Raw genomic sequence first — 13,126 nt, forward strand, 5'->3', positions numbered from 1 at the left:
CTGGTGCCAAGGATGGCTGTGAGCAGGTCTGGGGACAGCTGTCCAGCAGAAGGAAGGCAGAGAAGGGACACAAGCCCTGGCCACAGAGGGTAGGGAGCAGCATTTAAACCACGGCACTGGCAAAGCAAACCTTGGCCAGGAATAAACCTGGATGAGAACCATGAGCCAGCTCCTGTGCCCCAGGGCAGGCTGGTGGGCAGCTGAGCTGGCTGCAAGGGCTGCTCAGTCTGTCCTTGTGGTGCTCTTCTACCTGTGTTCTGACAAGGGGGTGGAGGAAGCCACAGGCTGGGTATGGAGAGATGCGGTCCGTTTGGCAAGGGCTGTGCCATGCAGGGCTGGGGTGCCCAGCTCAGCAGCAGTGCTGAGCAGCTTGATGCTCTTGCAGGGCTGAGTTTTGTGACAGCCACTAACAGAGCAACACAAGCAAGAGCTTTAGCCAGCAGAGATGGGCACCTGTGCCAAGGAGAGCTGGGCCAGCAGGAGGAAATGCTGTGCCCATGCTGCCTTTGCACAGGTCTTGGGGAGAGGATGCACAAGCAGACAAGCAGAGGTGATCTGGGAGGTCTCCCCAAAACTGGCTCCCAGTTGGGAAAGCAGAGGGATGCCAGCACAGGAGGGATGCCAGCACAGGCGGCAGGCTGTGAAGCTGCTGGGATCAGGATGTCTGCGTGCTCTCAGAGTATGGCTTCAGCCCTGTCTTGTTGCAGCAACTGGATCAAGAAGCCGCCAGGAGGGACAGGAGCTGCTAACTGCCAGGCTGGATCAGCCCCCTTGGGGCACAGCTCAGCACTCCCCAAATGCTCCCATGGTGTCCTGGGTCAGCAGCACAGCCCTGGCTGTGCCAGCTCAGCACTGCACATGCCATGCACAGCTTCCTGCAGCCTGCCCTCCCCTGCTGCTGCAGGGCTGCCAAGGAATAGAGGCTGCTCCTTGGTGTAGTGGCTGGGAGGACACAGCAGTGGGAGCAGGGGACCTCGGAGCCACCTCTCATGGCTGCTGATGGCTGCTCTGGCCTCAGGCTGGCACGGTGGGAGCCAAGACGCAGTCACATTGTGGCCGAGGGCCCCGTGGCTGCCAGCCAGGCAGCAGTGCAGTGGCAGGGCAGAGGTACTGCAGCTCTCAGCCCCCAAGGATGGGGCTCCCCGGCTGTTTGGGAACTGGGCCCAGAGGGGAGGTGACAAACCAGGGATAAATCAATGCCTCTCCCCCCTGCTGCTTCCCCTCTGCACTGCTTCACAGACAATGCTGGACAGAGCTGCAGCATGCAGCTCCAGCCTGCACTACCTGTGAGGAATTGCAGCTCCTCACTTCAGGCTCTTGCTTTTCTCTTGGATGCCTGCTAAACCTGAAACCACTCTGCTGGTACCTCCAGAGATGCTCACAGGAACTATTTATACCGATGAGAGCCTGCAGTAGCCATGGCAGGCACGTACACACAGGTTATATTTAGCTTGTTTGACAGGCTGGGCACAGGAGAGCCCAGCTCAGACCAGGTTTATTTCCTTCGCCCCTCACACACTGCTGGCACTGGATCAGACCTCGTGCTGTAGTCCTAAACCAGTTCAGCAATCCCTGAACCAGGGAGAAGTCCAAGTGTACAAAGCACCTGGACTGTTACCTTTTCCTGCTCTTCCCTTCCACACTCAGGCATCTCTGTGGCCTTGCTGCCAGAGCCAAACCATGGCACACAGCCTCCTGGGGTGCTGGGGTAAGCAAAGAGAGCTCCTGCAGCTGCTTTTCCCTTCCAGAGGAGCCTTGTGGCCACAGTGACTCAGCTCTGCTTGGGTTTTTCTCAGCTCCTTGTGCTGGCAAGGGTCAGGAGCTGCAGGGAGTGCAAGGGCTCCTGTGGTGGCCACATCTAGCCCAGGTGAAAGCCAACCCAATGCCAACATCAGTGCCTCAGATTCATGGAATGGGTTGTAAGGGACCTTATAGATCACCCAGTTCCAACCCCCTGCCATGGGCAGGGACACCTCCCACCAGCCCAGATTGCTCAAGGCCTCATCCAGCCTGGCCTTCAACACCTCCAGGCAGGAGACAGCCACAGCCTCCCTGGGCAACCTGTGCCAGTGTCTCCCCAGCCTCACTCTCAAGATCTTCTTCCTCATCTCCACTCTCAATCTCCCCTCTCCCAGCTCAAAGCCATTGTCCCTCATCCTGGCACTCCCAGCCCTTGTCACAAGTCCCTCCCCAGCTCTCCTGGAGTCCCTTCAGGTACTGCAAGGCTGCTCTGAGGTCTCCCTGGAGACCCTCTTCTCCAAGCTGAACAGCCCCAACTTTCCCAGCCTGTCCCCATAGGGGAGGTTCTGCAGCCCTCTGATCATCTTGGTGGCCTCCTCTGGACCCTCTCCAGCAGCTCCAGGTCCTTCTTGTGCTGGGGGCCCCAGAGCTGGAGGCAGTGCTGCAGGTGGGGTCTGAGCAGAGCAGAGCAGAGCAGAGCAGAGCAGAGCAGAGCAGAGGAGCAGAATCCCTTCCCTGTGCTGCTGCTGCTCTCCCTGCTCTGGATGCAGCTCAGCACACAGTGAGATGCCCTTCTGCCAGCCACTCCTGGCAGGACACCTGAGAGTTCTGGCAGTCCCTTGTGTGATGAAGAAGACAACCCAGAGGCAGTTGTACAACAGCTTTATAGTCAGAATGGATTGTACCAGGGTTTGTTTTTTTTTTTTCGATGCAAAAATGGAACATAACCCAAAACCTCCACAGAGCAGAAGTAGGCAAAGAGGGAGACACAGGCAAAGGGTGAAGGGCTGGCCTGCAGTGCCTGCCCAATGGCAGCTATGCCATGGGGCAGGCACTGCAGGCCAGCCCTTCACAGGGCACCAACCCAGGGGGCATCACTTCAAAGCAAAAAACTGGGCTGGGAGGAGGCCTCTGCCTCAGCAGAGTGGTCGTCCCTCTCCCTGCAGAGAGGTTGTAAGGATGCCTGAGCCATGCCAACACTTTCCCTGCAGACGCTGCTGAAGCTCTGGGAATCTCCAATTCCACGTGAGAGTCAGGTCCCTGAGAGGTACCAAAGGGAAGGGAGGGTTCTGCTAGATGCAAATCCAAAGGTGGGAACTGCAGAGCAGCACTGATTTTCTCTCTCTCTCTCTCTCTGTGTCTCTCTTTTTCAGGTCAGCTTTGCACTTTGCATTGTTTTCCCCCAACTGCATAGCAGCTTACCTGTAGTGTCTGGGACACTGGGGCTGTGGCAATCCACTGGGGCTTCATGGATTCCAGCAGCAGCACCACTGAGTGCCAGCTAAGCTGCTGTGCAGAAAGGACTCCAAAGTCTCACACACACACACACACACACACACACACACACACACACACACAGAGACTCTGGCCCCCTGTGGCTGCTGCTAGAGAGAGCTGCAGCACCACAGCATGATTCTGCTCAACTCCAAGCCCATCAGCTGCTGGCTGCAGCCCTGGCCAATGCCACCTTTCTCGGTACAAAAATAGGAAGGATAAAAAGTTGAAGACTTGAGACAGGCGAGCACGATGCGGGCATGCGGCGTAGGCTGCTGCACTCCCCTGCGCCAGACAGGGACTGCAGGAGTGGGACAGCACAGGGGGGAGCAGGAAACAGGTCCCCTTCCCCTCCCACACTCTGCCAGCTGCCCCAAAGGACAGCTCTGGAAGGAGAAAAAACAACAGCCTGGAAGTGGGCCCAGGAACCCTGCCCTGAGCCTTCCCCTTACTCAAGCGTGTCCCAGCTGGAGCTTCTCTGTGTGCCGAGCACACCAGAACAGCACAAGCAGATGCAAAGCTTTTGTGTTGCCAGCTCTGTTCTGAGAGGATATGCAGCAAACAGCCAAAGCTTTGCACATCTGCACCTGTCCTGGTGTGACTCTAGGGAAGGATGGAGACAGCCATGACTGAAGTCCGCTGTGGCCGGCGCTGCCTACAGCTCCTCGTAGTCGCCTCCCCCTGGCTTGCCCACGCTGGCTCCCCCTCCTCCCAGGAAAGCCTCCAGTTCATCTATCTCACTGCTCTTCTCCTTGCTCCTCTTTTTCTTTTTCTTCCTCTCCTTTTCCTCTTTGTTCTCCTCCTTCTCTTTGCTCTTCTTGTGCTTGCTCTTCTTTTTCACAGACTTCTCCTCCTCCTGCAGAAGGAGAATGTTGGTGTTCGTAAGCCCCTGAGCCCCCAGGACACCAGAACCCTGCCTTGAAGCTTGGCTCTGAGGGGACCTGACCTAGGCTGGAGCATCTACCAGCAAGGCTGATTGGGAGTGAATTCCAGAAGACCCTTCTGTGAGTTTGGACAGAAGAGAGGGAGGACCATCTGCTTCATGTGCAGCAGTGGCCTGTCAGGCAGTTCGTGCCTGACACCACCGTGCTGGACAGGCAGAAATGTCACAAAGCCTCCTGCAGACTCTGCTCAGTGCCTCAGGTCTGCCAGGGGCACCTCTGTGCTTGGACAAAGCCACAGCCTCAGCCTGGCAGTACTACACTGCCCTGTTTGAGCCTCTACTTTACAAACTCAGGCACTGCCTTTTCAAAATTCAGCTGTGCTAAACCCTTGTGTTGAAGCTTAAACAGTCTGCAGAGCCCTGGAGGTACAGCCTGGCCTGCAGGATGGGAGAGTGGAAGGGGTCCACCAGGTGCAGAGGGTACAGTGCAGGACCCACCCCTCTCCTGGGCTGGCAGAGAATATGGCACAGCAGCAACTGAACAGTACCTCTTTGCTTTTCTTTTTCTTCTTCTTTTTCTCCTTAGCAGATTGTTTATCTGGAAAAAAACAAACACAACACTGTTTTTAGTTCATGTGACCCTGAGAGGTGCAGCTCTGCCCTGTCTGTGTTCCTGAGAGCATTTCTCACCCTGGATCCAAGAGCAAAGGCAAATCCTGACAGCTGTGGACAAGCTGCAGCCCTTCAGTGGCCAGCTCAGGCCCCAGCCATCCCATTCACTTCACCACAGCTCTCTGGTTTGAGGATGAGCTTTCTGCTCTGGCAGGGGGCTTGGACTGGGTGATGTCTGGAGGTCCCTTCCAGCCCCTGCCATGCTGTGATTCTTCAGGGGTGGCTGTCACCAATGATTCCCAGAGCCTATCACTGCCAACACCTTTGTCCCAGGTTACTGGGGCTCTTGGCTGCTGCCCACTGCCTCTGCAAGCAGTTCCTTGAGCAGCAGAGCATCTCTGTGGCTGTCACACAGGAGGCTCTGTGCCTGCACCACGTGTCACATGTGGTATCCAGCTGTCAGTCTGAGCTGCACTCTTGTTGCTCAGCTGATCTGTGAATACAAGGCAGCCATGGAGATGTCTAATTGCTGGTCCAGCTCCAGCTGACTGCCTCTCAAGATATGTTTTTATATTTAGCCCAGGAAGAGCAGCTAGGAGGAACCTATGTTGAATTATTAAAGCTGCTAAACTGAAGTTAAATTATTGACCTGGGCCTCTGCAGATGCACTTTGAGCTATTTCAAGCTGTGCTGTTCAGCAGCTCTAGGTGACAAGGCAAGGAAGCCATGGAGCCTGTGACACCTTGCTTACACTTTGGGAGCAGCTATTCAAAGAGATTCTCCTCTGGGGCTGCTTACAGCTTTTTCCCACCTTAGATCTTAGCTTCCTATCTTTCCTGGTGACAGCAGGGGCAGATCTATAGGAAGCTGCTCTGCAGTAATGCCAAGGCAGCAGAAACTGTGTGAGATTTGTTGCCCTGGGCGATTGAGTTGGGGGTGGGCAGGGGTGGGGGTGGCCTGAGGAACGCTGAGGTGATGAGAAGCCCAACCCACCTCTCCCAGAAACAGCAGCTCAAGGTGGCAGGGCATGGCAGAGCATTCTGCTCAGGCTGAGCAAGATTCTGGAGGGGGAGGACACTGCAGTGCCACAGCACTTCCTTGGCAGGCGAATCAGAGCAGGAAGCTTTATCCAGAAGCAGCTTGTGACAGATGTGCTCCTGCTTCCAGCTGGGACTAAAATAACAGAAGGCTTGTGCCATGGATGAGCCAAATTCCCCCTTCCCACGGGAAAAGAAAGTGAAGATTCCATGGGGAAAAGGTGCTGTGTTGAAGCACCTCAAGGCCTGAGCCAGGGCACTGCTGGGGTGCACAGGGTGGTGGTTTGGTGCCAGTTGGGTCACTGACACCCTGGAACCACACCGGGAGATGCAGACGCCTGACAAACAGAACCATCAGCAGGGGAAATGAGGTGTGACCCTTACCTTCCTCACTGCTCTCCTTGGGAGCAGGTTCCTCCAAACCCAAGCCAAAGAGGTCTGAGTCATTCTTCAGCTTGAAGGAGGGGACTGCTGCCCTCCCAGGCTGGGGAGGCTTCGCCAGCGAGGTGTCAGCATCCTCATCCGACAGCTCAGAGACATCTTCCCTCACTGGGAACTCCTCCTGCAGACAGGACAAGGCAGACAACACCCACAGAGCTTTCACCAGCAACCTCTGAGCATTTTGTAGACAAAGATGGTGGATGTCTGCAGGTGGGGGGGAGGGAAGGAGCTGAACCAAGCTGTTATTGCCTGGAAATCAAAGCCCTTGGTCCCACAAGCTCTGCTCCTTGCCTTGGTAGCTCTGGTACTGAAAGTGTGTTCTGCAACTTTACATTGTTCACAGAGTCACAGAATGGTTGGGTTGGAAGGGACCTTAATGATCATCCAGTTCCAACCCTTGCCATGGGAAGGGACACCTCCACCAGCCTAGGATGCTCAAGGCCTCATCCAGCCTGGCCTCGAACACTTCTAGGGAGGAGAAATCCACAGCCTCCCTGGGCAGCCTGTTCCAGTGTCTCCCCAGCCTCATTGTGCAGAACTTCCTCCTGATGTCCAACCCAAATCTGCCCTGCTGCAGTTTCAAACCATTGTCCCTCATCCTGGCACTCCCAGCCCATGTCCAAAGTCCCTCTCCAGCTCTCCTGGAGCCCCTTCAGGTACTGGAAGGCTGCTCTAAGGTCTCCCTGAAGCCTTTTCTTCTCCAGGCTGAACAGCCCCAACTCTCCCAGCCTGTCCCCACAGGGGAGGTTCTGCAGCCCTCTGATCATCCTGGTGGCCTCCTCTGGATCCTCTCCAGCAGCTCTAGGTCCCTCTTATTAGTGCTGTCAAAGTCACACTGCTGATGTAAAGGGATTAAACAAGACCTTCATGCCTGACTTAACAGCATCAACCTCTAGGTGCCCTGGAGAGGCAGCTCTGGTTTGGCTGAAAATTCACCTGCAGACCTGACAGACAAAACCCTTCTGCTGGGCAGCTCTGTGGGGTCTCATGCAGCAGAGGCAGCAGGGCTGGGGAAGGGGTTTGTATCTGCACAGTCACTCCCTCCATCGAGCCACCAGGGAGTGTGCTCCCAGGGCAAATTTGCTCCTTCAGTGTGGGCTAAAACCCAGGATCTGCAGACTGAATATCACCCAACCCCCTCTGTCACTGCATGATGAGATTGGAAATGAAGTTTAACCATCCTCTGACACCTGCCAGCTCCTCAGAGCTCACTAAGCTCTGTTTATGTCCTCCACACTGACCAGACCCCACCCTGCTGCTGCCCTAGGCAATGCCCCTGCTCCCTGCTCATGGGGAGTCCCTGCTGCTTTGCCTGACCAGTAAATCCTGAGGGTAAAAAACAGGCCCAAGCTGTGCAGTCCCTGCACTGCTGCAATGCTCTCAGTGTCCTCACAAACCCTGCTCCTGACCACCACAAGCTAACAGAAGTAAACTTGCTCCAAATACTTCTGCTTTCATATCAAAGTGCCAAGGGAAGCAGGTGCTGAGAATGCCACAGGAATGGAAAATTACTTAATAAATAGTGTGACAAATAGGCAAGGTGAAGGGAAGTGGGACACCCCCTGCTCTGCAGGCCGCTGGAGTGCTGCAAACACATAAAGCATTCCCAGACACCAGCTGGCCCAGGCACCAGGAGCAGCCCTGAGGAGCAAGTGTCCATCCCAAGCAGGGCCAGCAGCTTCTGGAGACTGCTCTGCTGGCTGTGAGCACAGGTCACTGACACCAGGCATGTCTGGAGCCACAGCAGCACAGTCCTGCCAGCCCAGAGGAGCTGCTGGTGCTTCCTCCATCCCCACTGTGGGGACAGGCTGGGAGAGTTGGGGCTCTTCAGCCTGGAGAAGAGAAGGCTCCAGGGAGACCTCAGAGCAACCTTCCAGTACCTGGAGGGGCTCCAGGAGAGCTTAAGAGGGACTCGTGACAAGGGCTGGGAGTGCCAGGATGAGGGACAATGGCTTTGAGCTGGGAGAGGAGAGATTGAGAGTGGAGATGAGGAAGAAATTGTTGAGAGTGAGGCTGGGGAGACACTGACACAGGTTGCCCAGGGAGGCTGTGGCTGTCCCCTCCCTGGAGGTGTTCAAGGCCAGGCTGGATGAGACCTTGAGCAAGCTGGGCTGGGAGGAGGTGTCCCTGCCCATGGCAGGGGGTTGGAACTGGGTGATTTTCAAGGTCCCTTCCTACCCAACCCATTCTCTGGTTGTATGACTAAGCAACTGGGGCAGAGGGGACTCTAGCTGCACTGTGTCCCAGCAGAGCCCTGCAGGCAGCAGTATGAGGGACGTGACAGCCAACCTGGGCACGCTGGAAAGTCCTTCCCAGGCAGTCTCCTGCTTCGCTAGGAAGCTTTGCCAAGCACACTCTGTGATGGGCTGGGCTGTCTGCAGGGAGCTGACTCTCTCTGCCATGCACACAGTTGTGCACCTTGAACCTGGGGTGCAAATCCCTCCCCTGTGTGTTTAATCCCTTCCACTGCTGGGCCACACTCTGGGCTCACTGAGAATCAACAACCACACCGAAAGCCATAGGCACAACCCTTGCTGCTGTGTGGCTTCCACACTCAGAGCATTTCTGGGTTTGTGTTTGGATCTCTTCAGGTTGCTTAGCAGCTGAGTTGCTGTGCTGCTGCTAGGTGGGGAGCAGAGGAGCTCTGCCCAGGGAGCTGCTCAGCTCTGCAGGCCCAGCCGGGCGGCGCAGGGCATTTACCACTTTCTTCTTGGGGCTGTCAGAGTCCTCACTCTCGAAGTCAGGGTCATCCATCACAAATGAGAGCATCTGAGTAGCTATTGGTCCCTCCTGGTCGCTGTCAGACTCCTCAGGCTTCTCCTCTTTGATCCTTTTCTGCTTCAGAGGGTATCCTTTGCTTTGGGAAGTGCTCCCTGGGGCCGGGGCTGCTGCTGGGGCAGCAGCAGAAGCAGCAGCTGACAGGTTGCTGTTGGCCTTGCTACTGCTGTTTCTTTCAGACCCAGAACGTGGAGGTAAACTGTCAGGAGGCTTCAGGTCAGTTGCTTTGGTCAAAATTGCTTCACTCTGTGGTTTCAGAGAACTTCTGGAAGACCTGAGAAGAAAGAAACATGTCAGAGGCTGTCTGCCCCTGTCCTGGGAAGCAGAGCACAATGAACAGCTGACCCTGACCCAAGGGCTGCAGTATGCATCTCAGCAGGGCAGAGTTCACCCCAGGGGGTGTGTGGTCAAGCACACAGCACTGAAGAGGGCTGGAGACAATCCTTGTGTCCCTGTGGGTGCTGGCCAGCAGCCCCTGCACGACTGTCACCCACAGGATGTGGGCTGTGGAGAACATGATCCACAGGCTCTGCTGGAGACCTCCACTCCTCCAACACAGGACACCTCTGTCCTCCTCACACCACCTCAGGGGCTCAGTGCAAGGCTCTTGTTCAAGCTTGAGGACAAGGCTTGGCCATTCCCAAGCAGGAACCTACCAAGGACCACAGAAGCACAGTGCTGAGGGAAACAGCCCAGGTGTGGTGCAGGAAACACTGCCCAGGCAGAGCCACCTCAAAATACAGCCCCAGCCTGGGAGAGCCATCAGGATTTGCCAGGAGCCATGCAGAAACCACAGAATGGTTTGGGATGGAAGGGATCTGTAAATGTCATCGAGTCCAAACCATCTGCAACCAGATCAGGTAGCTCAGAACCCCAGACAACCTGACCTGGGATGGTTTCAGCCATGGGGCAGCTCTCACCTCTCTGCGCAGCCTGGGCCAGGCTCTCACCACACTCAGTGCCAAACATTTCTCCTTCTCTCCAGTCTGAATCTCCCTCTTTCAGTTCAAACCATCACCCCTTGTCCTGTCACCACAGGCTCTGCTCAAAAGTCTGTCCCCAACTTTCTGCTCAGCCCTTGAAGCTCTGCAAGGCCACCAGAAGGTCTCCCTGGAGCCTTCTCTTCTCCAGGCTGCACAACCCCAACTCTCTCAGACTGGCCTCAAGCAGAGAGCTTCCAGCCCTGCCAGCATTGCTGTGGCCTCCTCTGGCCCTGCTCCACCAGGTCCCTGTCTGTGCTGAGGACCCCAGAGCTGCCCCAGCACTGCAGGGGCGTCTCAGCAGAGCACTGCAGAGGGGAGGACTGAGAAGAGACTCAAGTTTGCCAGCACAATCCCCGTGCTCTGGGGTACCTTTTTTTGTCCTGCTCCATCTCAGTGGCTTTGTCAGCTATGAGTGTGACCTTAGAGTCCTTCAACTCTTCTTCCTCCTCCTCCTCCTCACTGGAAAGGGTGATGTTCTTGCTGGGCACTCTTTCTGCTGCCAGCATGGACATGCTGGGGATTTTGTCATCCAGATCCAGGTCATCTTGGAAACCTGCCACCATGGGGTTCCCCCCAGGTGCTTCTCCATCACTGCAGAACAGAGAAAAGGATCAGACAGAGCCCCCCAGGATCTGCCAGGGTGGGGGGGCAGAGTGAGGCAGAAAGGAGAGAGACAGCCTGTCCCTTGCACAGATTGTGCCACACAAAGGAGAAGAAAACTGGTGCCCAAAGCAGCCTTTGGGCTGCTTTGGGCACCAGTTTTCTTCTCCTTTGTGTGATTTGTGAGGTCTGTGGAGCACTGGCAGCTTCCCCTTGACTCCCCAGCAGTGAAGGCAGCATCCCTGTGGCACACAGACCTCCCCAAGTGGATCACAGCTCTCCTTGTCTGCATCCATAACCTCCTCACACACATCCCCGAGTGACAGCTTCAGAGCGAAGCAGTGGAGTGGACAGGGAGGATGAGTGCTGTGGGACCAGCAAGGGCTGACAGGGCAAAAGCAGGATCAGGCTGTGGGTGCTGGGCTTCCACTGGAAGGAATTCAGAGCACACAGCACTACTGCCCAACCCCCGAGGTGCTGCCAAGCCTGTGTGGAGCCAAGGTATTTGCAGGGCAGGTGTCCACTAGGAGTGCCTGTGCCCACTGAGGGTTGTGCCCCAGCTGCTGAGCAAAGAGCACTCCAGGGTGTCCTCAGCAAGCCCCCCATGGCTGCTGGGGGGGAAGAAATCCTGAGCAGGCTGGCACAGCCTCAACCCTGGGCAGACCACATCCCACCAGCAGAGCCAGTCCTGCAGGCAGCCAGCAGAACCCTCTGGCCACAGCAGCTTCTAGGGCTAGAGGAAGGGAACCCCAAACTCTGCTAAAGCAGGAGAGCTGAGGGCAGCCTGCATGGCTCTGTCCTGGGATGAGGTCTTCCACTGTGAACCATGCAGTGGCCTCACTTGCTCTGGTGCAGCTGGGTCCCACCACAGGCACAAGAGATGCCATGAAAGCAAAGAGCCAGTTCCAAACCCTGCAGATGTGAGGAGAAGGAAATCTGAGCAGTGTTGAAGGTCACAGAGACTTCAGTCAGTTCAGTATCTGCTGGAGGGACAAGGCAGCAAGACAGAAGCAATGCAGGAGGTGACAACTTCCTCCTCCAAGGGACAGAGCAGCCAGCAAGGGAAGCTGCTCTGCTCACCCCAGACCCACAAAATGAGGGCTGGCTGGGGAGCTGAGGGTCAAAGGCAGCCTTGGTGGAGTTCAGGACCCTGAGAGCAGGGAGGGGGTAAAAGGCAAAGTGGGCTCCAGCAGAGCAGACTTTGGCCTCCTCCCTTTGCCTGCAAGGTGACACCAAGTGGGAGCAGTGACTGATGCACCAGAGGTCATGCTGGACCCAGAGGGTCCTCCATAGGCTGGCAGGGGCTGAGTGGGGCTGATGGGAACCTCCTGAAGCTCAGCAAGAGGAACAGCTCCATGCAGCAGGACATGCTGGGGGACACCCAGCTGAAAGCAGCTTGGCAGAAGAGGGCCTGGGGGTCCTGGTGGACACCAAGTGGAACAGAAGTCAGCAAGGTGCCCCTGCTGCAAAGGCCAATGGTGCCCTGGGCTGCATCAGGCAAAGTACTGGCAGCAGGGTGAGGGAAGTTCTCCTGCCCCTCTGTCAGCACTGCTGTGTGCTCTCCAGCACAAGACATGGACACGCTGGAGAGAGTCCATGAAGGGCCACAAATATGCCTGTGACCAGAACAGAGGAGGCTTGAAGGGCCCTGTCCTGAAGGAGAGCACAAGGTGGAGCCAGGCTCTTTTCAGTGCTACCCAACAGTAGGATGAGAAGCAAGGGGACCAAGCTGGAACACAGGAGGCTCCCTATGACCATGAGGACACAGTGAGGGTGACCAAACACTGGCAGAAGTTATGGATTCTCCATCCATGGAGGAAAATAAAGCCATCTGGACATGGTCCTGAGCAACTGTCTCTGGGTGGCCCTGGCTGAGCAGGGTGGTTGGACCCTCAAGAACTGCCTTCCAACCTCAGCCATTCAGTGCCCCTGTGATGCCACCTTCCCAGCTTCACACCTGGATGGGCACCGTGCACAGGACCTTCTCCCCCAGGCTCCCTGCAGGAGTCCTGCTCCTCTGCCTTGCCCACCAGAAGTCACTTCACAAATTCTCCACACAGGGCCCACTCCTGTGCCACAGCTCCCAGGTGGCAGAGCCTGGCATACCCAGAGGGAACACTGGCAGGTTGCCTAAGCTTGGCACTCAGACAGCTGCTTAGGGACCATCAGGAGAGCCAAGGGCATCTCTAGGATGTTCTCAGGCTCTGTTCCTCACGCAGATGCAAGAGGAGAACAGCTCCCAGTGTCTCCTTCTCCACACACAACAAATTCTCCACGAGGTCCAAGTGGTTTCCCAGCAGAACTGTTGTGTTCTTTAGGTCAGAGCACAATTTCTGCAGCAGCAGATTTGATTACAACTGCAACAACCTCCTGACTGCAGCAGCAGCTGATTGCTAGGGGTGGTGCTTACAGAGCTCTGATGTTGCTCCTGGGGACAGTGGAGCTGTAAGTGACATCCTGGAGGCAATCAGCTGTTGCAGGTGGTGCTCCACATCTCCACCTCTGGAGCTCAGCACATCTGGTTTGTTGTGCTGGGCAGGAAAACTGACACTGAGAAA

General features: G+C 56.2%; 1 protein-coding gene across 1 annotated transcript in view; it reads right to left on the bottom strand.

The window, feature by feature from the left end:
- Positions 1-3,864: 3,864 nt before the first annotated feature.
- The window catches only part of RABL6 (RAB, member RAS oncogene family like 6), a 66,101-nt gene continuing 56,839 nt past the window's right edge, over positions 3,865-13,126 (bottom strand). The window contains exons 11-15 of the mRNA XM_054393211.1: positions 10,338-10,559; positions 8,911-9,259; positions 6,145-6,328; positions 4,666-4,715; positions 3,865-4,090 (exon numbers count right to left, since the gene is read on the bottom strand). Coding sequence (XP_054249186.1) covers positions 3,890-4,090; positions 4,666-4,715; positions 6,145-6,328; positions 8,911-9,259; positions 10,338-10,559 — 1,006 coding nt within the window. The 3' untranslated portion in view covers positions 3,865-3,889. The remainder of the gene's footprint in view (positions 4,091-4,665; positions 4,716-6,144; positions 6,329-8,910; positions 9,260-10,337; positions 10,560-13,126) is intronic.

The sequence above is a fragment of the Indicator indicator genome, chromosome 28 (assembly GCF_027791375.1).
Source record: "Indicator indicator isolate 239-I01 chromosome 28, UM_Iind_1.1, whole genome shotgun sequence".
In the NCBI taxonomy this organism is placed as follows: domain Eukaryota; kingdom Metazoa; phylum Chordata; class Aves; order Piciformes; family Indicatoridae; genus Indicator; species Indicator indicator.